General features: G+C 39.7%; 1 protein-coding gene across 1 annotated transcript; it reads left to right on the plus strand.

The window, feature by feature from the left end:
• Nucleotides 1–5,400: 5,400 nt before the first annotated feature.
• usp31 (ubiquitin specific peptidase 31) lies at nt 5,401–26,156 on the plus strand. The gene is made up of 16 exons (XM_081388392.1): nt 5,401–6,067; nt 8,495–8,632; nt 11,665–11,759; nt 11,831–11,923; nt 16,196–16,331; nt 16,560–16,707; nt 17,464–17,638; nt 17,816–17,927; nt 18,065–18,159; nt 18,859–18,936; nt 19,381–19,510; nt 20,703–20,822; nt 21,083–21,308; nt 21,419–21,577; nt 24,058–24,210; nt 24,516–26,156. Exons 1-16 carry the CDS (start codon nt 5,537–5,539, stop codon nt 26,012–26,014), a joined length of 3,888 nt encoding a protein of 1,295 aa, XP_081244518.1. The 5' UTR covers nt 5,401–5,536; the 3' UTR covers nt 26,015–26,156.
• Nucleotides 26,157–26,419: the final 263 nt, after the last annotated feature.

The raw sequence follows: 26,419 nt of genomic DNA on the forward strand, positions 1-26,419 counted from the left end.
TATAACTTCTTAATTATTGCCCTGATGGTCAAAATGGGGATTTTCAATTCTTTTGCTGCACATCAGAACTATATTCTTTGGTTTTACTCATTGTGATGGATGATTCAGGGAATCTGGCCTTTGTGTATTCGTCATATTTAAACTCCTGTGAAACAAGAAGTCATAGCTGGACAACTTCATGTTCCTAGTCACCCTGGTGTGCTAAAAAAGGTCAATAGTAATGGGAATATACTTCAGAGATATTTTATTCATAAAAACATTCTAGGGGTATGAATAATTTTGGCCAACGTGTTTTGGAGAAAAACATTTATTTTATGTGATTTACCCCCCACTTTCAATTCTTTTACTTCAATGAAAGGTTAGGATTTTGCCAATTTTTTTGAATGAAAGATAAAAAGGATAAACGATGCAGATTTATTTTTTACAGCCATGTTTGATCATATTTACCAGGGGTATGATTAATTCTGAGCACAACTGTATATATATATATATATATATATATATATATATATATATATTTATATATATATATTTATTAATTAAAGGCTTTTTACAGGCAAAAACATTGTAAAATATTGACTGTTGAATATATTAAGTGTTTACCCTTCTTCATAACCTTTGCAATTTGCTCTGGCATGCTGGATATCAGCTTCTGGGTCAAACCCTGACTGATGGCCATCCATCCTTGGCTTATTAGTGCTCTGAGTTCATCACAATTTCTGTGCTTCGGCCTGTCCACTCATGTTTTGAGGACTGACCACAGGTTCTCTATGAAATTAAGAGTTCCAAAATTTCAATGTAATGATGTCCGAGTCGCTTCATTATCACTCGTCTTGTGATATGGAGCTCTGTCATGCACGGATCAGCACAACATTGCATCTGTGTCTTTAGGAGAAGTTGCTCTTGCAGGACATTTTGATACCATTCTGTATTCCTGGCAGTGTTTTGGTGTTTTTGAGCCACTCCCGGCCTTGGATGAAAAACAGCCCCACACATGAATAGTCTCAGGATGCTTCACTGTTGGCACGACGCAGGACTCATGGTAGCGTTCACCTTTTCTTCTCCAATCGATATTTCATTATGTAACAATCAGTTGGAAGGGAGCTTCATCAGAGAAAATAACTTTGTCTTCTGCTGTCCAGTCCTTGTACTTCCTGCAGAATTTCTGTCTGTCCTTGATGCTTTTCTTGGAAAGACGTGTCGTCTTCGCTGCCCTTCTTGACCAAACCGTTCCGTTGTCCAAAGTCTTGGTCTCACTATGCGTGGAGATACTCTCACACCCACCATCTTCCAATATTGAGCAGCTCTGCACCTGTGATGACATGATTCTACCTGACTCCTCAGGAAGAGATGGTCCTGGCGCTTGCTGGACACCCTGGGGTTGTCCTGAATCCGCTTTCAATGCAGATGAACCTCTCTCCTTGAAGTTCTCATTTGATTCAGTTAATGGTTCTTTCAGGTGAAATATTCATTGCTGCAATTCCCTTGCATGTGAGGCCATTTTAATGCAAACCTTTGGAGGTAACCATGATTGGTAACACAAGAACACTATTAAGGATGCACGAAATATCGGCCACCAAATCGGTATAGGCCGATATATGCTCATTTTTAATGATATCATTGTCGGCCCAATAAAAAAATTTGGCCGATATATTAAAGCCGATAAATAATTTCTTCAGCTGAGACACTTTAGATGCGCACTGTTCAACATGATGATTTTGAATTGCTTGAAATATAATTGGAATCGCTTCAAAAAAGGAAAATCCAGTTCAGTGCAACACAAGTCTGTCATATCGGCTACATAAAATCATAATGAGAACATTATAATTGTGTGCTTGGGACATGGATTTTAATGGTGAGACTTTTGTTTTTGTAATTAGGCTCTCAAAATGATATTACAATTTTAATTTAGATATATATCGCCCAATATATCGGTTATCAGCTTTCAAATATAAAGATTTATCGGTATCTTCCAAAATGTTCATATCGGTGCATCCCTAAACACTATGATTGCAGCACTTCCTTCCTTTTATATCAATCAGTCTGTTCTTATAATCCAATCAGAATGATAGCGCTGACGATATGATTAGTGAAGTGATGCTAGCTGGTCATTTTGTACCAGGGCTAAAAAACACTGAAATTTGGGTTTTTGTGGGCTATTAAGCTTTTGGCAATTATTTAAAAAGCATCTGATCAATCTCGAAAAAAAAATCAACACCACAAAAACTGAAGCAGCAAACTTTGTGAAACACAAAATTTGTCACTGCCAATACTTTTGTCCATGGTTGTACTTTGCAAGGAAGGCGAGCTAAAAACTATTTGATTTAGATTTCAGTTCATTTTGTATAAATAAAATAATCACAATCTTGTGAGAATAAAACCACAAAAATTCTAAACTGAACTTTTTTACCCACTCTCTAAAAGTTTTCACAGACCTCCTTGCACCCTCATTGTGGCCCTTTGGAGATCCCGGACACTTAAAAAAAAAAAATAATAATAATAATACCTACACCACCCACTACAATGTCCTAAGTTAAATCATAAGTACTCGGGCATTCATAAATACTCTCATTGGTTTTTAACAAACGTGTCCTTTTTTATGTGTTTGATTGCACAAAACATTGGGGTGCATTCGCTCATGCATATCCAGGGAGCTTGGTACAGGTGCGCTTGTGCAATTTCCCATGATATTTCAACAAGCTGCGACACGCTCTTCTGCCTTGTGTATCTCTCTCTGCTTACAGGGTGCGTGCTCTATTCAGCAGTGTGGGAAGGCCCTGTTCCTCCATGAGTTACTGCACTTTGACTCTTAGCAACAAGCCAGCCAATCCCTCCACAAAACCTGCAGCAAGCTCAGATTTCTATTGGCCAAAATGTCAGAAGTGATAGATTTGTTGGGAAGCAACACAAGATGTAAGCATTATTAAAGAGAATTTGCCGTTACATCTTAACCTGATTAAATACCAGTAAGAAAAACAGTGGTTTTGTTGCCAAAGGAAGTTTATGGAGAGATTGTTTTCTCTCATAATGATATAACTGATGATATAACGTGTATGTCTTTTTTTTTTTTTCAGAGTTATTTACCTTGTCATTTACATGAAAAGGTGATAAATGACTTGCCATTGAAATAAATGAGTCATTTTCTGCTTCTGATCTTGGATGACATACATCATGCAGTGCTTTGAGAATCCACAGAATTACCAGAATCCACAGGGGGGGGGGGAAGCAATAAAGATATAAATGAACAGTCATTAAAGGTCATACATTTTTAATACATGTCCTATATTGAGCATCCCAGCCATTCTGTATTGCCATGCAGAAGAGAAGGGTTTTGTGTGTAGATCTAGTGTTATGCAGGACGGATGGGCTGCAGGGGGAGAGAGGCACCGTGAGGTTTCTGCTGGATAGAGATGCTAGTCTCGTGTTACACCAGACCTCAGTCAAATGACCTTGAATATGTAACAACTGGATCATCTGTGGCAGCAGGCCAAAACCCATCTCAGTTCTCTTGTGCATGTGTTTGTACTATAAATACCATATTTACATTATCAAATATCAACATCAACTTACATGTTATTAATAAATACCTTAGATAAAATGAATGACAGATAGATAGACAGACAGACAGACAGACAGACAGACAGACAGACAGACAGACAGACAGACAGACAGATAGATAGATAGATAGATAGATAGATAGATAGATAGATAGATAGATAGATAGATAGATAGATAGATAGATAGATAGATAGATAGATAGATAGATAGATAGATAGATCTATGCAAAACCATGAAGTAGGCTGCTTCCCAAAGCACAAAATTTAATTGCGCTGAAATCCTGTTTGACAAGATTTCTAAATGAATCTACAACAGGTTTCTGTGCCCTCTTTGTGGCAACTGTAACCGACAGAGCCTCAGATATCCTCTCACATTCTCACACGGATATTGCACAGTGCTGCTGGTCAGGACAAGTGTGCACGCTTAGTGTCCTCAGTCCTGTCACTGTCTTCTACTCCTGAATCTTTGCTGTTGACAAAGTTTAACATTAAATCTTTCTCACAAAGTTTCTTTATGATTGCCCTCTGAATTGGCGAAAGTTGTGGTGTAAACAAAGACCATGTTTTAAATAGTATCTTTGCTAGTCAGTTGCAGTTCCACATCACTGGTTGTTCTTAAGTTAATTTAATATTATTCAAAGTAATGCAACATAATATCTAGTATAATATGCGTAAAAGGAACACAATTCTGGTTTGATAAAGGCCTTGGCGTACTTAAGCCTTATACTGGGTGGCTGAGGGGGTACCACCCAGTAGGAGGCTTACATAAGGACATACATAAAATGGTAAACCGTGTTTTAAAACATTATGTTAATGTAGTGCACTACCCAGTGCGTTAGAGTAGTCTGATAGTGAAAAATAAAGCCTATGACTCGTTCGGGGTTGAGGACACCCCTAATCCATTAACAACAGTAGCTGCCAGAAACTACCTGAACGAGACTTGCTGCTGGGCTGTGACGTCACGGCGCACCGCCGCGCCCTGCAGTGTCAGTGATTTTAGAAAAGCTCTCGCGGACAAGACGGCCCACCAACACACCACTATCACTATCGGAATCCACCAGACTTCTTGGGCTCAAACTGCACGGGCTAAAAGAAAACCGCCGAGTCAACGAGAACACGCGAAAACGCTACGGATTTGCGGTGCACGCCGAACTCTGGCTCGGTCGCGCGCATCTGCTGCTGCTGTCCTGTAGCATCGGGCTCGCGCTGGAAAGCGGTCGGTGCGACGGATGGACTTCAAAATCTAAATAGACACAAAAAAACAAGCTAAAGTATCTCGCCTTCGCATATTTAGCTATCGGAACAGAGCGTCATTGCCTGGGTGGAGTTGCAGTGCATCGTTCAATTATGCATGAAGAAGCGGCAGCTGCTAGCGCACTAGCAGCGCGAGCTAACCACTGTCCTGTATTATGACAGTGATCTGCGTGCCTACAGCGTTTGATCACGCGCGTCAGTCAAGCGCGTTTGATGCTGATGCTGGACAGGATCTCCGGTAGAAATTAACTTTTGCCCGTCGTTTCATGGACATGGCAAACGGTTAGCCTCGGCAGGCCTAGTTAGCCACTGTGTTAGCTAGTAGAAATCACTTCACTGGATTATAGGCAGCGTGCAACCCTAAACGGTTTGTTTAGTAGCGAGTAATACCGGGGAGCCAGTGAACATATAATACAGGGTGTTGTAGATGGTTGACAACCAGCTGCAAGTTAATAACCGGATGCTAGGTTACTGCCAACTTCACATAACAGGTTTTTAATATCTGAAAAAGTGGCAGGCGTGAGCGCTTCACAATGCATCTTCTCAAGGCAAATTCGGGTTGTGTCACTGAAGCAAACACTTGGATAATAGAGGCACTGCCTCCAGCTAGCTAGCCCTTTGAGAAGTAACATGCCAGATCTTGAGTCGATTTCATGCTCTAAATAAGCAGCCAGCGTTTGCACTCGATTATCACTGAGAGAGGGGATGCCCTAAACACTTCAAGCATGTCCAGCAAAGCTTCGGGTAAAGAGAAGAAGTCCGGCTTCAGCAAGAAGCTGTTCCGCCGGGGCTCGGTGCGCTCCGTGGGCAGTTTCATGAGCAGAGTCCTGAAGACTCTGTCCACGCTCTCGCATTTCAGCTCGGAGCTGCACGCGCCCGTGGGCGACAAGGACGATGGGGGGTTCACAGCCTTCAAGAAAGAAGGCAAGGGGTCCGTCGCGTCGGACGAGAGCGACTGCGGGGGGTTTCTGTCCGGGGACAAAATCCCCGGTGTGTCCGGGTTGAAAAACCACGGCAATACGTGTTTCATGAACGCTATTCTGCAGTGCCTGAGCAACACGGAGTTGTTCGCGGAGTATCTGGCGCTGGAGCAGTATCGAGGCGATCAGACGGACGACGAGGAGAAACCCAAGACGAACGGGGTCGTGCAGAGGAAGGGCGGCCAGGACAAAGGAGAGGTGACCGAGCAGCTGTCGGGGTTGGTCCGAGCCCTGTGGACTTTTGAGTACACGCCGCAGCACAGTCGAGACTTCAAAGTAAGTTCACGCGAAGGATTATCACGACGACGTCGTACACACACACACAAAAACACACACACACACACCTGGAGATATTTTACATATCTGCCTTAACCAAAAAAATTACACTCGTCTCTTTCATAGCTCTGTGGAAGTCGGATCTTTTTCAATGAATCATGTCACCTTGAAAATCACAATTGAGTTATTTTGCCGTAATTATTATAAATGATTCGTCCCTGCACATAATTATGATTGTTTTTAATTCATGTGCACTGCAATCTTGGTAAAACTTTATTGTGATGGTCAATTTTGAACATTTTGTTGACTATAAGTAACTTTGCAACTAACGTTACATGTCAACTAACTCATTAGAGTATTAGTAGACTGTCTGCTTAATATCTGCCAACTTTTTATTTTGATGCTCCCCCAACCAACATTCTACGGACTATAAGTAACTTTACAACTACATGTCATTAACCCTACCAGTCTACTAATTATAATTATTATTTTTAATTCATGTGCACTGTAATCTTGGTAAAACTTTATTTTGATGGTCAATTTTGAACATTCTGTTGACTATAAGTATCTTTGCAATACTTGTGTCAACTAAGAGTACTAATACTTAGAGTATTAGTAGCATAATATCTGCCAACATTTTATTTTGATGGTCTGCCAACAGACATTCTGACTATAAGTAACTTAGTTTGCAACTACATGTCAACTTATTCTCTTAACCCTGCCAGTCTACTAATACTCCACCAACACTCAGAGAGTTAGTAGACATGTAGGTGCAGTGTTACTTATAGTCAACAGAATGTGTTAAAGGGACCATCAAAATAAAGTGAAACCGTAAACTTTAATCAAAAATACCTTCCCCTCCCTTTTGGATCGACTTTTCTTCTCTAGCCCTGTCCCAAATGCCACACTTCATGTGCACTTGCAGTCTTGTAGACTTAAGCCCAAAATATACTTGGGCCGATGCGCACTTTTGCAGACCCTGCAAGCTCCGCGGCAGACAAAGCGGCATTTCGTCATGAAAGTTTGAGAAGCATTTTTTTAAGAAGAATTCTTGTTTGAGAAGCATTTCACTCTGATAAATGTCGCAATAGGGAAGAAAAGAGTATTGCAACATCCGGTTCATGCCAACCTTAAAAAAGAAAAGAAAAAAATTATTCAAACAACGGTTGAATTGGACTGAATCAGTTTGAGCGTTTATGAGTCAAAGAATACCTTCACTAAATCAATAAGCCGAGAATTTGACATGTTTGTTTCGTAATTTGCAGAGAACCGATTATATGACGAGTGAGTTCGTTTTGAACTTGTTCTTATTCTCAGAAAGAAAGCATTCAAAAGAAGTGATTAATGGAAATGTTTAACTTCTCATTACTTATGTCTGTAAACCACACACACACACAATATATATATATATATCTATATCTTTGCAATCACACTTGTTTGGTTACTAGTCAGCTTCAAAGATTTGCCTACACTTAAATAGTTTCTCATATCACACTTTACAACTATAAGCAAGCCATGAAAAAAGTTTGCATGTGAGTTTTGTTTTGTGTTGTGTTTAAAACATCAGGCTTTTGTGGCCCATGTTCTCTAGCTCATGCTAGAGGGAAAAAAACACCCCAGTCCTATTCAGAGGACAACTAAACTAAGCAAAAATATGCAGTTTGGTGCAGATGTTATTTATATGCCCAAAAATGCCAAAAAGTATATGCCAAAAAGTAAGAGGAAATTCTAGCTTCTAATGTAAATCAGTGAGATCTTTGTTACATTATAGCAGACTACTTGCATAAAATGCATATAAATATGTTTATCCCAACAGTGCTCAGTTATATTATCAAAGCTCTTTAATTGAGGAACAAAAAATAATGATATGCAATACAATGATGACTGCGATGAACAGTACAAATAAACATTCCTCAAAAGACTGATGTATCATACATGCACAAATTGTTTTGTTTATGGATAATCAATTAAGCCTAAGTTGCTTCAGTCCAGTAAGTGTTAATTTTTGAAATATTAGTAACAATATATGTTATTCTAAAGTTTACTTTATAAAACCCATTAAAGATTTTACAGCAAATGACCTCAACCTTAAGGTGGACATTTTTACAATTATACTAAAATGCCTTTTCTTTGAAAAACAAAACTATCAATCAGACGACAGAAAGAATGAAGTCGATTGTGTACAAAAGGTTTTTCATCAAAGCTTTGATTATGTTGAGGTAATTTAGAGACCTTAGAAATTCATGTATCAAATATGATGCAGTATAAGGGTAGGGTTTATAGGGTTAAAAACACTAGGTAAACCCCTAAAAAGCTCAGTTGTCAACACTGACTGGAACTGTTCCATATCTGTTCTTGCTCCTAGAGATCAGAAACATTCATGCCTTGTTGTTCCAAACTTGACTAACACTGTGTGTGTTTTGGTAGAATGCTGTGGCCAAGAGTGCCATGCAGTACCGGGGAAATGCCCAGCACGATGCCCAGGAGTTCCTTCTCTGGCTACTGGACCGTGTCCATGAAGACCTCAACCATCTCGTACACCCTAACATCATAGCCTCTATAAAGGTATTGCTGATGTCATAGTGAAATGACTGAATGTTTTGCTGGTGCATAGCTACTTAGTCTAAGGATGTTATAGGCTAGTTTTCTCCTCTTAAATGTGCTCTAAGCGATGTCACGCGTTTTTTAGGCATTTAGACATTTTTCATCACGTACAGCAAACATCTCTTCACTATCCGCTAGCTGCCTGTCCCCTGAACACACTGTAAAAAACCACGGTCTCTGTAGACACCACAGGCTCCACAAACGTCAAGAAAAACAAACTGGCCCAGCCTGGACCACGAAACATAACAAACAGTGTTCCAGCCAATTACCGACAAGAATGATTTGGGGGTGGGGGTGGGGGGTTAGTGCGCATGCACATGAAGGGGGGTGTGGGGAGTGGTGGAGAGAGAAGCATGAAGAGGGAAGTTAGCTAGAGGAAAGACGTCCTAGACAATGACTAACATTAGAATTATACTCTCTTGAATTTTGATATGGCCGACTCACGACTAAAGAGACGACGTTCCGATGAACAAATAGCAAAGAAGAGGGAAAAGGAGAAGGAACGCACAAATACTTCGAATGTCAACAAGAAGTGACGTCACCCAACATCGCTTAGAGCACCTTTAAGGTCAGCTGAATTTGGAGACCGTTAACCACTCTTGCTGTTTACAAAGGTTGCACAGAAGGGGGATTGTATCGGCAGGTCTATAAAAGCTTGAGATTTCAATAGTTTAAATGGCAGAACAGGAGAAGAGCCAAACGCGGCTGGATTTATAGGGCCATTCTGCCCTGGAATGGCCGCTAGGAGTTAAGAGTTAAATTCTGCATTATATATCAAATACATGGGACATTAAGTCACATCCTATGGCCTGTTTGGAGGAGGGCTCGTTTGGTTTCTTTTTACAGCCTGTGGTGTCCTGGTCAGGGTCAGCCACTTGCATCCTCGCATGAGGTCATTCAGCTTGTCTGATTGATTTAGATGTACGTTGTGGTTTCTTAGAGTTTGTGCCAAGGAGCACGAGGCTGACAGTTTCCTGGCTGACTGACTGCACTGCCCTGGAGAGTCAGATGCTTAGCTGGAATCTTAAACTTATAAAAGAATGTCAGTCTCTCAGATTATCAATCACTTACACTGTCTTGGGGGTTTATTTATTTACTCAAGTTCTTCCTTTATGGTGCGGCATAATCATATGCATGCACCTTTACTCTGACGTTTGACAACAGTTCTTCTGTGCCCTTAGATTGAGTAGATGTTTTCAGGTCTAACATGTTAATTCTGGATTTTTAAGGAATGTTCTTGGGTCAGTACAAGTCAAGATCAGTTGACAGCATTTTTTTGTGGCGTTATGTTGATTTACCATAGAAAATAATTTTAACTCATCCTACAGATTTTTCTTTACAAAGTTTCAGTAGCATACATACAGTGGAAACAAATAAGAGCAGCGTTTTGGATGGTTTAAAAGTGCAAGTCTATTATGCTCACTGGGCTGCATTTATTTGATCAAAATACAGTAAAAACTTGAATATAGTGAATAATTATTACAAATTTCAAATAACTTGTTTCTATTGTAATATATTTTAAAATGTAATTTATTCCTGTGATGTTAAAGCTGAATTTTCAGCATCATTACTCCAGTCTTCTTCAGTGTCACATGATAATCCTTTCAGAAATCATTCTAATATGATGATTTGCTGCTCAAGAAGCATTTATCATCATTGCTGAAAACGGTTGAGCTGCTTAATATTTTTGTGGAAACCGTGATACTATTTCTTCAGGATTCTGATGAATATAAACTTAAAAAGAACAGCATTTATTTGAAATAGAAATCTTTTGCGTCATCATAAATGTCTAAACTGTTATTTTTGATTAATTGAATGTGTTCTTGCTGAATAGAAGTATTAATCTATTAATACTTATTAATATCTATTAAGCCTATTAATCTAAGTGAATCTTACTACCCCAAACTTTTAAATGGTTGTGTATGTGCAGCATGCAAAAAGCACATGAACTGTCCAGTACAAATTTATTTAAGAAATTTCCTTTGACACATTCCTTATGGTGATCTGATCATGTGTTCACAAGTTTTATATGAATTATTATATAGGCCACGTTCACATAGCAGCAGAATACGGTTGTCAGTCCTGTATTCTAGTTCATAATACGTTATTCCTTTCGCACATAGTATGATTATTTACGGGAGTGACAAGTTAACCGCATTCTATAACCAAAACCGTATACATTTCCAGGACTCACAACCACATTCTCGGAAAACCCGTGCTGTGTGTACGCGACCGGACTGGACAACTAGTTAGTCGCGTCACACAGCGTGAGAGAGCCGCTCTGCGCTGAACACCACACTGTGTGGTTTCGGTAACTTACAGAGACAGAGATATGAGCTGTGTGTCATCTGAAGGTTTTAGATCCAGTCAGTTTTCCACCGAAACTGCTCCCATCAGTTTTGTTCACGTGTGTGTGCGCGAGATGCCTACAACGGTTAAACACGTCCGTCTAGCACGCTTACATTGAAGCTGCTGACGGTTAATGAAGATTTGACGATGAACTCATGGCTCAATTGGACTCTTGTTATGTAAAAAGTGATAAGACTTTTCAGTTTTATGGACGTTGCCATCTTTGATATTACTTTGGGGTTGCACATTATTTTACAGTACATGCACTTTCAATGTACTTGCAGTGTACTTACATGGGTTAAGATTAGGTGTATCTTTAAGACTAGTACCTAGTTAGTACCATTTATTGTAATTAAGTATACAGTATGTACATGCAAAACAGGACTGTAAAATAAAGTGCTACCTACTTTGGTCACTGGTAAGAGAGTATGAGCTTGACTCCCACACAGACAGTATTCAAGACGCTACTGTCAGTTGCTGTTTAAGCGGGACATTTCGAGACTTATAACTAAGTAAATGCGGTTCACCATGTCCCTTTAGGGGCTCCGTACAGATGCATTTTATTTATTAGTGTGGTAAATGTTTATGTTTTTCTTGAGTTACTGGTATTAGTATTGTGAACATTCTCATGTTTGTCACCATAGCCACCTATTGAGGAAGATGATGGAGCATTAGAGGGACCCTCACCTCCTCTTTCAGCCGGCTCATTTGTCCAAGAGCTGTTTCAAGCTCAGTACAGGTATGATCATTCATGTCTGTCTGTCGACTGTACTTAAATATTTGTCTCACTGTGACCTCTGTTGATTCCAGATCCTCGCTCACCTGTCCCCACTGCCAGAAACAGAGCAACACTTTCGATCCTTTTCTTTGCATCTCCCTCCCGATTCCATTACCTCACTCACGGTAAGTACTGATGTCAGAGAGACTCTGATTTAATTTCCTTGCTCTGTTTTTTCACGACAGCAACATGTTTCATCTGTAGTGACATAAAGGCAGATTGACCCACGTCATGTCTTTATTAATGACGTGGCTGATCATCAGGGGTAGGATGAATATGAAGAAATATGTTCGGACATCTCTGCGAAGTTTAGATTAAGCTTTCGATTTCCTGACTGCTGTAATGATGTTGTTAATTTAGTCTGCTATGGACTTTCAGTTTACATTCAAATACAGCTAATGGCTTCATTTAACTCTGGGAAACTTTGGGGTGGATCTGTGTCACAGCCCACGATATATCCTCACTAACATTCACTATCATTTATTTGCTTTAAAAATACAGTAAAAACCATAACATTACAGTTTAAAATACATTTTAGAATCAAATTTATTTCTGTGATCAATTACTCCAGTCTTCAGTGTCACATGATCCTCCAGAAATCATTCTAATATGTGGATTTGCTGCTTAAGAAACTTTTATTATATATCATCAAGGCTGAAAACAGTTGTGCTGCTTAATATTTGTGTGGGAACTGTGATACATATCATTTTTTTTTGATGAATAGAAAGTTCAAAATAACAGCATTTATTTAAAATAGAAATATTTAGTTACATTATGTCTTTACTGTCACGTTTGTTCATTTTTATGCATCCTTGCTGAATAAAAGTATTAATTACTTTAAAAAAAATCTTCCATTGTAATAAACCAAAAATCTTCCATTGTAATAAACCAAAAATCTTCCATTGTAATAAACCTTAAAATGGAAGTTTTTGGAGCAAGTGAAGTGGAGGTTTTAAAAACAGAGGTGTGAATCTCATATTTTTGTTATAGGACTTTAGAAAAGTTATTGCTCTTATTTACATGAGTGAAGTTTGTTCCATGTCAAATAGTATTTTTAATAGTATTTTTAATAACGTTACACAGAAATCACAGTTGCAGTTGGCTACGTACCTCAATTTTTTGGGGTCACGGTTCGATATGAGTTTGGTACAACAGGAAAAAGCATCACAAAGCACATAGGCTTCTAGCAAGCAAGATCTGAACTGTTGTTTTGGTTTGGTGCATAGATCGTCTCTTCTTCTGCTGCTCTTTTTCCAGTTGTGGTGGTTAGCAATCAGTTTTAAACCAATTGGTTCAACATTTTCTGTAGAAACTGACAAGCATACTACAGATATGTCTGTTTTTTTTACTGTGCTTAAATTCCTTTTACTCAAAATATTCCTTCATAAAATACAAAAGTTATGAAGTTGCTATTTTCTCTTTGATTTAGGTGCTAAAAATATACTTTTCCCTTCCAATTATCCAGTTCTGCTTCTCTCCTGAGGTGCTGTGATGCTATTTTTAAGAGGCCAGTGAAGTGGTTGATCAAGGAGAGCACTTGATTTAATCCAGAGGCATTTTTAAGTTGCTGAATTTAATTTAGTACACATTAATGATTAAAGAAGGCGTACTATTAGAAGACAGACAGTGATTTACAGCCCACCTGCCCCTCATAGTACATCAGAGATGATGGACCAGTGAATAATAGCCCCAGGGAGAGTAGAATAGCTGGCCAGGATTCACTTCCACATCATTATTTTGTAAAACCCTGCCAGTGATTTCATATCATCCCTAATCCAAGAAGTCCTACATCATAAAGAGGAATCGGGGCTATTTTGACCCGTCCACCCACAGTAGCTTTCTGCACTGTCGGCGTCTCTCCACTCTGAAAAACATTAGTGCAGAGAGAGAGTAGATTTAGAGCTTATGCTCTGCCAGCATGAAGAATGACTGATCCGAGAAAGAGGAAATTTCGTCTTGAAGTTCAACGATGTGCAACTTAAGCGCTGACTTATAGTTGCCCTGGCCGTCACAGTCTGTGGGAGTAGATTTCATTTGCCCTCTCCTTAATTCTGTTTATCAATGCTTCGCAATTGCTGTTATCTCTGTGTATTATTTCATAGGCCATTTATTCCCTACCCTTCCTTGATATGCCACTTCACGTGGGAAGATATTAAGGAAGAGTTGTTGATTTAGCCAGTAAGTGTTCATCTTCTGGGGCCACTGCACACTGCGTTTCCTCTTTAGAGATGAGTTTGCTTCCTAATGCTTTTGGAGAGGTGATCAAGCATCATTAAAGCAATGCTAAATGCTTTCAGTCTTTACAGGCTGCTGAATGCTATAAAAAAAAGACGGCAAGTAGTGCATTACGGTGTATCTGCTTGGATTTTAAATTAATGTTTTTTCTTTTTCTAAACTCTCACTAAAATTAAATTCTAGAAGATGCTTTCGGGTAAGAATATAATAACATTACTTTTTAAAAAGATCGTTCACCCAAAAATGCTAATTCTGTCATCATTCACTCGCAATCATGTCGTTCCAAACTCATAAGACTTTTAATTATCTTTGAAAGGAATTAAGATATTTTAAATGAATCCTAAGAGATTTCTGTCCCTCCATTGAATGTCCATTCCACCAAAACTTTAAAGCTTCAAAAGTTCATAAAGACATCGTAAAAGATATCCATATGTATCGAGCAGTTTAATCCAAGTCTTCTGAAGAGACACAATTGCTTTATCAGGGATGGGCAATTTCGGTCCTGGAGGGCCACTGTCCTGCAGAGTTTAACTCCATCTATGATAACACAAACCTACCTGTAGCCTTCTAGTAATCCTGAAGAAATTGTTTAGATCGTTCAGGTGTGTTTGATTAGGGTTGGAGCTAAACTCTGCTGGACACTGGCCCTTCAAGGACCACGTTTGCCCATCTCTGCTTTATGTGATGAACAGATTTAATTTAGGCTTTTATTCACATTATTAACAATGATCAACCCACATACATAGAGCTCATCAAATATGATAAACTCAAACATGCTTGCTTGGCGAGCAGTAACCATTGAAGTTTGTTGTTGCATGTGAAGTGATTCCCATTGGTTACTTTATGGTGTCTTCATGAACTTTTTGAAGCACTTTTTGAGTGTGGGCTTTCAGTAGAGGGACAGAAATCTCTGAGGTTCATTAAAATATCTCCATTTGTGTTTGGAAGATGAATGGAAGTTTTCATTTTGGGGAGAACGCACCCTTTGAGTTTTTGGTTAGGTGTAGGGGTAAACCGATATAAAAAAAAAAATTGGCCGATAGCAATAATTATTTATATTTGAAAGCCGATAACCAATATATTGGCCGATAAATCTAAATCAAAATTTTTAAAGAATTTGAGTGTCTGATTTAAAAAAAAAAGGTCTCAACATTAAAAGCCATGTTCCCAGCACACAATTATAATGTTCTCATTTTAATGTAGCCTTTAAAGGTGATGATACACAGGTCAACTTTTTGAGCAATGTTGCTGGGCAATCTTGCAGAGCGGTTGTTGCTTGGGCACTTTCCCACTGAAAATGGGCAATACATTTATATCTGGATAATTTAGATCGGTCGTGGGCCCTGTGTCTAATCTGGTTGCCCGTTGACAACAACATTGCCCAGCAACATTGCCCAAAAAGTCTTAAAAAACCTTAAGACTGGTATGTGCTGCACATGTTGCACTTGACTTTTATTTTCCTTTTTGAAGTGATTTAAATAATATTTCAAGCAATTCAAAACCATCATGGGATACGGTGCACATCTGAACTGCCTCAGCTGAAGGAAATAATCCATTATTTATCAACGATAACATTAAAATTGAACATGTATATCGGCCAATACTGATATATCGTGCATCCCTAGTTAGGTGTAGGGCTGTCAAACGATTAATCGTGATTAATCGCATCCAAAATAAAAGTTTGTGTTTACATAATTTATTTCTGTGTACGGAGTATAATTGTTTTCTATATATAAATACACACACATGCATGTATATATTTAAGAAAATGTGTTATTTATATATAAAAGTTATATATAATATAAATTATATATAATATAAATATATATACACAGTATATACATGCAAATATTTCATAAATATATACATGCATGTTTGTGTATTTATATATAGAAAATAACTATACACCGTACACACACATGTATTATGTAAAAACAAACTTTTATTTTGGATGCGATTAATTGTTTGACAGCCCTAGTTAGGTGGTGATGTGGACTAATGGTTAATGATCTGGGTTGGCAACCAAAAGGCTGTAGGTTTGAACTTTTCATGGTGCGATCCATGACCTTTCATTATTGTGCCCTTGTTTGCTCTAGGGTGGCTGTCTCTGTGCACTAAAAGTTGCTTTGGATTAATTTGTTTCATCACTTGACATTCCTCAGGCCTCTGTATGTGACCGTGGTTTATCAAGGCAAGTACTCTCACTGCATGAGGATTGGTGTGGCCGTACCACTCAACAGCACTGTGTCCAGACTGAGAGAGGCCGTATCACGTGAGACCAAGATCCCACCAGACCAGGTGCAGTTTCCAAAGGTTTTTTGCACAGTACCGACGTGTTATTTTGCATCATTCAAGTCTTGGTTTAAAGGCCTTTGCTGTTTCCCTGAATACAATATTGATTCTCCATTAATATTGAAGTGTGGGCACTGATGGAGGGTTACAGTAATTGCTGTTTGTGTGTTCGTCTTCCCATATAACGTCATCAACCAAAGCCGTTTCCTGTTTGTTTGCCTTATGTCTGTGCAGTTTGTCCTGACTGAAATGTATTACGACGGTTTCCACCGCTCCTTTTGTGACGATGACGACGATCTTGATATCATTCAAGAGAGTGACTCAGTCTTTGCTTTTGAAACTCCTGAGACTTTTAGATTAGAAAACATTCGCTCTAAAAGAGGTACTTTTTCATTAATTGCACTTTGGTTAAAGCCCAAAGTATACGTCAGTTTTGACGCAAACACTTATTGTAGGCCTACAGCCAAACACGTATTCAAAATATTCTCCGTTTCGTAGCAAGCGTGAACATAGCTGGTTAACGCATGCTACTAGAACATTTCATCTTTATCCAGTGTTGGTCTGTGCTATTTCTCTCCAGAAGTTATTACAGATGAAAATGTATTGTATTACTTTTGTGTGTATCTCTTAACCCCTTTACACAATCACTCTTCAACGTTGTCGTTTATTGTTGTTGTATCTCCAAGAGTTTGTTGTTTCGTCTCAGTTTCTTTTTCAACATTAAAAACGGGCCAGGCTAATGTTATTTAACAGTCGAAAGTTAGTCTGTTAGTTTGAACCAACTAATTGGTGCAAAAAAGAATTCATGGCAATTGTGTGAGCTGAGCATACGGAGTATGTGCGGTTAGAAAAATCAGGCCATGCTGATGACAATATTTTTGTCACTCACTCATGCTGTACGCATACCCTAGTGTACACGTAAAAACCGAAGAATACTTTGGGCTTAAGAAAAACTGTATAGTCATGTCAAATAATCCTAATCATAACCAATCAGCCTTTATTGAAACATAACTAATAATAAACTAAAGATAGTCCTTTGTCTTTGAAAACATAGGAACTAATTTAGCTTAGATCTCTTCTTACTAGTTCTGTCTCTTTTGTTTTAAACGATGTAAGTAACATTTTTAACGATTTCCAGGGAGCCTCCTTGCAAATTTGAATCAGAACAATTTGAAATATGGAGCGGAGACCAGCCGAACACCATCTTTCATGCAGGGTGCAATGAATCCAGCATCACCCAACAAAAACACTGGATGTGAGAAAATGATTCTGCTGATCTGTAACAGAGCCTGCACTGGCCATCAAGGACGGAGGTAAAAGCAGCAGCCGAAAACAGTCAAACACCCTGATTATTGTCTTTCCCTCATGCTAACACATCAGTTGAATTTCCATTATATTTGACACAACATCTTATGTGGAGAATGTCTTAAAATGAATGCAAAAACCTCCAGACAATACAAGATGGTAAGTGGAAAATCTGTTTGTTGCAGATTTGGTCTTCCATTCGTACTGTATCTAGAGCGCAGTGTGACATGGGATGTCTTACAGAAAGAAATTCTTGAGAAAATGCGTCACCTACTAAGGCCAGGGGTTTACATTCAGGTCAGTGATACTTTTGCTGGTGTTAAAATACAGCTATTTATTTGTTTTAATTAATGTTAGTCTGGTGGGATCAATACAAATAAATACTTTTTGTCTTGCATACAACTTGCACTAATAAATCGGATTGATTATTTTAGGTTGGACCTTTTAGTCTGCGTGTGGTCGGAGTGGTTGGGATCACATATCTTTTGCCACAAGAGGAGCAGCCACTATGTCACCCCACTGTGGAAAGGTTTGTTATGCATGACCACTGTGTTGTGTGAACTTAAATTTCAGGTGTCCAACTGACTGGTTTAAAAGACAAGTACATTGTTTCACCATTGGTGCACATAAACAGTTTTTCCGCTGGCTACATGTGCAGCCAGCAATACTCAGTAGTTTTATTAAAGTGCCATTAACTACACAAACCTCCAAAGACATCACATTAGTCTAGATGTTTTAATGAGCATAGATAAAAAGTTTATAACCGCTTTAGTGTTGCAGGAAGGGTGATTATTAGATTAAACAAATGTAATAAAACAAAATAAAACTAGGCTGCTTCATTTTGGATACTGAAACATCTGTTAAAAGGATAGTTCAGCCAAGCATAAAAATTATTTTCACTGCTATTGTAGATCAAGTTATGTTGACAGGCCCTGACTTGGGGATGTTTGGCTTTGACAGGCACTTGAGTGGCAAAGCTAGCGCTCATTGCTTTAGCATGTAATGACTGACGTTGAAGCACTTCATCAGAAACTCCACTGGCCGTTTGACCTACTGAACATGTTCTTAATATTTATAACACGCCCCCGTAACATCTTATAGATGTAATAGCGTTTCAAATAATCAAAATGTGGTTGTGCTGAAGAACAACAAATTTCATTGGTTATGTAATCTGTATCACTATATCACTAATTTGATAAATCCTATTTCCTCAATCTCTCCTTTGTAGAGCATATAAATCCTGTGGACCAGGAGGACCTCCTCATGTTAAAATTGTAGTGGAGTGGGACAAAGAGACCAAGGAATAGTAAGTAAAACCAAGCCATAATTAATACTATTCTGTAGTTTTTATATAGTGACCCCCAATATATTTGGAAAAATAAACCACACTTTAAAATTGAGTCATTAAAATAGATAAGGGTATCCCAAACTAGGATTCGCGAACCCCTGGAGGTTCATGAGGGAACTGCAGGGGGTTTCTGAATTGGTGAAAGAGGGGGGAATATTGTATATAATTTGCGGGCATCAGGGAGCCGCAATCAATATGTGGGATATTGCAATCACTTTTGAATGTGCGCTTGTTTTTTAAACTTTTTTTCAACACGCGTGCATGTATTAAACATTCTCTGGCAGACTATTGGAAAAATATCTTGCAGAGACAAAATAAATATGTTGAAGTCATAGGATAGGAAGTCATGCATGACTAGTCTGGTTAGAGATTTGTCTCCAGTGTTTGTTCTGATTCCCGCAGTTTGTTTGGACACACTGAGGAAGAGTACATCCCTGATGCTGAGAGTGTGTATCTGCACAGAGAGCAGCACCATCAGCCGCAGGCCTGCACCCTCGCTCAGTGCTTCCAGCTCTACACCAAAGAGGAGCAGGTAAAAGTCTGGCTTGGTGCACACTGAAGGGATAGTTCGCCCTAAATTATGTAGTTATGTCATTGTCATTATGTACTCAACATCATGTCTTCCAAACCCGTATGACTTACTTTATTCTGTGGAACTCAAAAGGAGAGATTACTAAACTATTTCATAGAAAGAAAATGAAAGGAGACCAAGGCTGTCGAACGAGATTTTCAGTGAATAGCAATTTAAGGGTGTGTTCACACTTGTAGTTTGGCTTGTATGATGTATATTTTGTGATGGAACTTAACGAACATCCAAAACAATAATGTGTGCTTGGCTAAATGCACTTGTATGTGCATACATACGACGGTATTTTTTTACTAGCTGAGAACTTGTAAAATGTGTAAAGGATTCAAAACAGCACCAGGAATTCCTCCGTTGCACACCAACTGAAGATCTGCTACAAGGAGATGGCGGTTCTGATGCCTGTACCGAACGGTAATGGGCAACGTAGCGCCTATGACGAGAAAAATAAGGTGTGCTTGAGCATTCTGTTTAAGATGTCTTTGGTCCATGTTGTGTTCATTTTCAGCCAAACCGCATCAAAGTTCGTTTGGAAGTGCTTGTTTGGTGCGCACTAATGGACCAAACACACCAGAGTTAATTTTAACTGGACCAAACCTGCCAGTTGTGAACAGTATGTCTCTTCCTTTCACAAGAGGCTGTTTATGATGCTTTTGTCATTTTTGGAGCTTGACTCCTCCCATCCACTTTCCTCGTTTTGAAAAAGAGCAGCTCGAACATTCTGCTAAAACTCTCCTTTTGTGTTCACGGAAGAAAGTTTTTGATCGATGTGAGGGTGAGTAAATGATGACAGAATTTTGATTGTTGGGTGAACTGTCTTTTTAAAAGAGTTATCACACTCCTTTAATTTCCACTTCTCTAGAGCTGCCTTAGTAGACACATATGTCAAGGTTTCTCTATTTCTGCTGTCAGTGCTGTTTTAAAATTGCTAGTTTTTTTGCAAACACATCTGTAACCCTGGTTCCTAAGTTCCACATAGCGTATAAATATACACTGTGGTTAGCCAGAGCTGGCTGTGGGCAATTATGAAAGGGTCTGGAGCTGGCTGTGCTTTAAGGAAAATGAAGAAACAGCCAGATTTGTAAAATGTAAAACCCCTCTGACTGATTTTGTTTACGTCTGCTTCCTGTATGCTTCCCAGTTGGCCCCAGACGATGCCTGGCGCTGCCCTCATTGCAGGCAGCTGCAACAGGGTCGGATCAAACTCAGCCTGTGGACCCTGCCTGATGTTCTCATTTTGCATCTCAAGAGGTTTAGACAGGTGCTGTACTAATCAAATCACATCACCTGTGCAAATGGTGCTCCCAACATGCAGTGCAAATGTGTGTTAGAGTGGACTGTGGTTAAAGTTTAGACTAGACTAGTACTTAAAGGTTCATACCCCACTAGGGGGCGATCCATTGGTTATCATGAATATCTACCAGGAAAGATATATGTGTTAGCATTCCTATTCAATATCTTTGGATAAATGTGTGTGCTAAATGACTGCCTACTTACTAATATGTGGGCCTTATGTTTAAGGAAGGGGATAGGAGGGTTAAGATGCAAAACATGGTGAGATTTCCTTTGATTGGCATGGATATGGCACCCCATGTGGTGAAGAGAAGCCAGAGCAGCTGGAGCTTACCCTCACACTGGTCACCATGGAGACGACCTTACGGACTTGGCCGAAACCCAGACGACTACCTTTATGACCTCTATGCTGTGTGTAACCATCACGGAAATATGCATGGAGGGCATTACACAGGTAACACCTTAAAGAGAAATAGGAACTTCAGTGTTGTATTCAAAATAGTATTGTATTAACGGCTTGATTGGTGGTTTTGATATTTCATTCCCTGTTTTTACTCTTAACAGCGTACTGTAAGAACTCCATTGATGGGCAGTGGTATTGCTTTGATGACAGTGAGGTTCAGCCTATAGCTGATGAGGATGTCTGTCAGCAGACTGCATACATTCTGTTCTATCAAAGGAGGACAACTATTCCCTCCTGGTCGGCAAACAGCTCTGTTGCAGGTGACTCCTGTTCCTTGTTAAGTTTTGGGTTGACACAGTTTGCTGACTCATTTGTCTTGTTCATTTAGAAGGCTTGTGAAGGTGCTGGCATGTGATCATCCAAGTGACCCTCTTTTCCAGCCCAATGAAACTGCTTCATATTAGTATGACAGTTTTTAAGAGCCTTTTTAGAGATTATGTTCTGGAGAATTAACAATTAAAAATATTAAGAGTTTGATGTACGGTCTAAACATATATCTTGCATTGATGGGCCTCCAGCTCATTTATGGAGATGTAGTTGGGTCATTCAAAATTGTCATAATATTGACATCTGAGCCATGAGCACATTACAAAAAAAAATGCACCCAAAAATGAAAATTCTATCATGGTTTCTCAGTTTTATTTCCACTTCGTGGAACCCCAAAATTGAAATTATTAAAATGTATGACATACTTTTTTTTTTTCTTTAACAGCACAGTTTACCAGTCTGCTGTCCCTTTAAGAACGAATGCACAGATCTAATTCGTATTTCACCTAACTGTTTGTTAATTTAAGACATAACCGACTATATGCTCACAGGAATATTCCACACAACGGGCATTTTGACATTATTGTGCATCTATCTGACCATTCAAGCACAATAAGACGTGAAAGAGAACTGAATTTGCGATCGCATGCTGTCTGAGAGTGGCAACTTTCTGTGCTCGCACTTCGGTTGTATGTCACTCGGCGCTAGCACCAACCACATGGAGTTCTTTTTCACATTGTATTGCGCTTAATAACTTTATTAAACATAATAATCGTTCAGAATTTGTGATTGCATGCTGTCAGAAAGAGGCCACTTTTTGTGCACAGGCTTTAGCTGTGTGTCTGTCAGCGCTAGCACCAACTGCATTGAGTTCTTTTTCACAGCTTATTGCGCTCAACATCAACTTTACTTTCTCATTCATGCATGTTTCTTTATTACTCTTATGTTTATATTAGGGCTGTCAATCGATTAAAATTTTTAATCGCGATTAATCGCATGGTTGTCATGAGTTAACTCGCGATTAATCGCATTTAATCGCACATTTTTTATTTGTTCTAAATATACCTTAAATTAATACTTTTCAAGTTTGTAATACTCTAATCAACGTGGGCATTGATAAATATAGATGCTTTATGCAAATGTATGTTTATTATTGAAACCATAGTCAATATAGCATGAAGACGAGACATGTTTCAAAGGTCATAGATGTTTTTCAAAGAACTTGTTCATGTCTATTAGACACATGTAGAAAGAAAAAAGAAATACCAGGTTCCCATTACTTCTCTTTCTTTGCACTGAGCAATTTACTAACACAAACATGATTAGATTTTTGCATGACAGGGCAGCTCTTCTGAAAATGCTAAATGTACATTTAGCATTTATTATTACATTGTAGTTTGTCTCTCTCTGTGCCCATTTTGATGAAGCTAAATTCTCAATACATTCTCAATAAAACGTATATTTTACTGTTTCTGTTGTCAAACAACGGAATGAATTTGAAATGGTGACTGAAACGCGACCAAATAAACATAACCAGCTCTCCCTTCCAAGACGTTAATCTGCACAAAAATTCTGATAATCGAGCCGTCGTCTGGTGAAATCAAATACACATAAGCTAAAGACAATATCCGTGCTCTGATTTCGGCTATATTTGTAAAATTAGAGAAGCAACATAATATCTGTGTTTAACTGAATTAAAGCGCTGCTCCTCCGCGTGAGACGCAGAGAGCGAGAGAGAGAGAGGCGCGCGCGTGCTGGGAGAGCAGTACCGGCGGTACCGGTATATTCTCAGAAACTAAATAAGGTTTGGGCGCTTTGTTGAAGGGAAAAAAATCGCTAAAGGGGTCTGCAATGTGGCTAAGTTGCCAACACTGTGTATCTGCATTTCTCCAACTAGGTTTTGGGCCACGGGTCAAACAGAAAATACGCGCTGCGTTAATCGTCCGTTAAAAAAATTAGTGCCGTTAATATGATTTTGCGTTAACGCGTTATTAACGCGCTAAATTTGACAGCCCTAGTTTATATAACTTTAAGTAGTACTGTGCTACACGGATATATTTTATTCAGTGGTCATGATATATACTGTCATACCGCCCTGCCCTACTAATACCTAACCTAAACTGCTTTTGGGAAAAAAATATCACACGTTGTATGGCAGTAACTGCCATGTGACCAACAACTATCTATTTCAGTATTCAACAACCCTGATGGCCACAGTGGTTAGTCAATAGGTTAGCCCATCACTACATATGAAAAGTACAGTATCAAAACAGCCCATTTAATTCTACGAGTCAGAGAGTGAACAGAAAACGTGCTACTATTTTTTTTTTTTTTATTATTATTTATTGGTAAAGAAATTTTGGATAACATGTTTTTTGGGGGAAAAAATAAAATTTTACAACAGTGCAAAACATGGCCCTCTAAATGAAGATCCTTGTTTTTGGATTTGTGTAACTCCTGGATGTGATCTCAGGCTCCACCAGCTCATCTTTATGTGAACACTGGGTTAACCGGCTTCCAGGCAGCCGGCCGCCCAGCCTGGCCTCTGGAGCCTCCTCAAGACGCACATCTCTGATCTCATTGGCAGAGTCAGTGGAGTTTCCCGGTGATCGCAGTGAAGACGATGGTGAGGAACATCGTTATGCCTCTTAACATGGATGTTTATCTTTCCGATGTCTTTAATAAATATTTAGAAGCCAAGTAGTACCATATTTTGCCCTCATCTTCCTTGTGTCCTCTTATTCTGTGTATTGTGCCAGTGTTTTACTCTTGCCTTTCTTTATTATGTCTTCTCTCTCTTGTAGCTTTAGCGCTTACTAACACAGGATCTCCCGCCTTGCTCAGTTAAGACAAAACTGCATGCCAATGCTCTTTTCATTCAGTCTGTTACCAGCACATTAGTTTAAATCTCTCTGTCCTTTTTTTTTTAAGGAGGATTTTCAACGCGGCCCTTCGTGAGAAGCATTCAACGGCAGAGCTTGTCCTCTAGATCGTCGGTTACCAGTCCTCTGGCTTTCAGTGAAAACGGGATGAAACCTTCCTGGTCTCTGTCAGCAAAACTACAAATGAGGTCCAATTCGCCCTCGCGATTCTCTTTGGACTCGCGCTCCTCCCCTCCTCTAGAGAGGATAGGAGAAGCTTGTGACGACAAAGTGTCCACGTCTTGCTTCGGTGGCTACAGCAGACATGAACGTCAGCCCAGCAGTAAGGCCCCGCTGGCTATGATGGAGGGTAATTGTAGTGATGACAGCAATGGGAAAATGATCCTTGATGAGGCCTATTGTAGAGCTCCAACCCAGGCTGACAGGAAGAGCTCTAAAGGTGAGCCCATTGACAACAACAACCAGATTAATGCTGTGGACCAGAATACTCTCGGAGTGCGCTCCAAAGAGCAGAAGCATAAGAGCTCCGGGTCGGAGAAGAAAGCAGAAGGGTCCTCCAGCAAGAAGAGCTCCACCAAGACCAAGGGAGACCAAGAGAAGCCCTCCAAGAAGCGCCAGAGCACCTCTTCTGTAACGAAATCTCCATCCTCCCAAGTGTCTTCCAACCCTCAAGCAAAGGGCACCAAAGCGACCAATCTAAAAGAGAAGAGTGATTCTCCCAAGAGTACCAAGGGTACACCTTCAGGAACGCCCTCCAGAAAGAAAGAGTCCTTGCAGGCACAGGAGTCTCCAGTGTCAGGCGGCACAAAGGGGAAGCTGTCCCTTGCTTCCACGCCCCAATCCTCTGCCTCTCCATCACCCACATCCAAGAAGAGCTCCTCGGTGGCTGAGAGAAACTCTGTGTCTGGCAAGAAGAAGCTGGTGGAGAGAGGCTCCAGCAAGGACTTGGCCCACACCAGTCCCCTTGCAGAGAAGTCAAGAGTCAGTGGCACCCCACGGACATCCCAACCTAGAACTGTTGAAGGAAGCGGGCCCGAGAGGAGGCCAGTGAGAAGCTCCAGCAGTAGTTCCTCAGTCACCAGCCTGCGCTCCCCAAGCGTCTCCTCAAGAGACCTCCGTCGCAGCAGCAAATCTGAGGACAAGGGACTCTCGTTTTTCAAGAGCGCGCTTCGGCAGAAAGAGACTCGGCGGTCGGCCGATCTGGGCAAGACCACGATTCTCGCCAAGAAGGCTGTCGAGAGGAGTGCCAAGTCCTGCAGCCAGAACAAACTCAATACTGACGAGGGTGAAGGCTCGGGAAACTCTTCCCTGCAGGTCTCTCCGGAGCCGCGCTCCAGCAAGGCTGCTACTGATGAGAAAGAGTCCTCGAAGACCTCCACTCCCATCAAGCGCTCTCTCTTACCAGTAGGCAAGTCTAAGTCTTCCAATTCTGAGACTAGTCTTCAGTCTCCCATCAATGGGAAAAGGCCCCTTGAAAAGGTGGCATCCTCTAGAAAGCTTTCTTCCAGCATGCAATCATCTGCACGGCCAACACAGACGCCTCAATGAAATTTGAATAGCAGTTCCATTATTTTCTGTAATGCAGCTATTTTTTGATGTGCCTAAGATGAATATAAAGTATATAGTATATACCTGTATTTTACTTTTCTCAAAGAAAATATGTAAATTATCAGAAAGCGCCTTTCTATCCTGCCATGGAACCAAATCGTTGCCTCTGGCAAGGTATGGTAAATTAATCTACTACTGTTCATGACTCTGAATAGGAATGTTTTAACTTAGCACTTTGTATATATTTTTTCTCCCTCGAATAATGCTTAGATGTAATGGACAATATGTACAATACTTTTTATCTTGGTACCATTCCTTTTTCTTTGGACAAGCCACTTATGATGAAATTAGATTCTTGCGTTATTCCTTGGAGTACTGTACCAATTCACTCCACATCTACACTTG

This window comes from Scardinius erythrophthalmus, assembly GCF_964197995.2.
Source record: "Scardinius erythrophthalmus genome assembly, chromosome: 1".
NCBI classification, from domain to species: Eukaryota; Metazoa; Chordata; class Actinopteri; order Cypriniformes; family Leuciscidae; genus Scardinius; species Scardinius erythrophthalmus.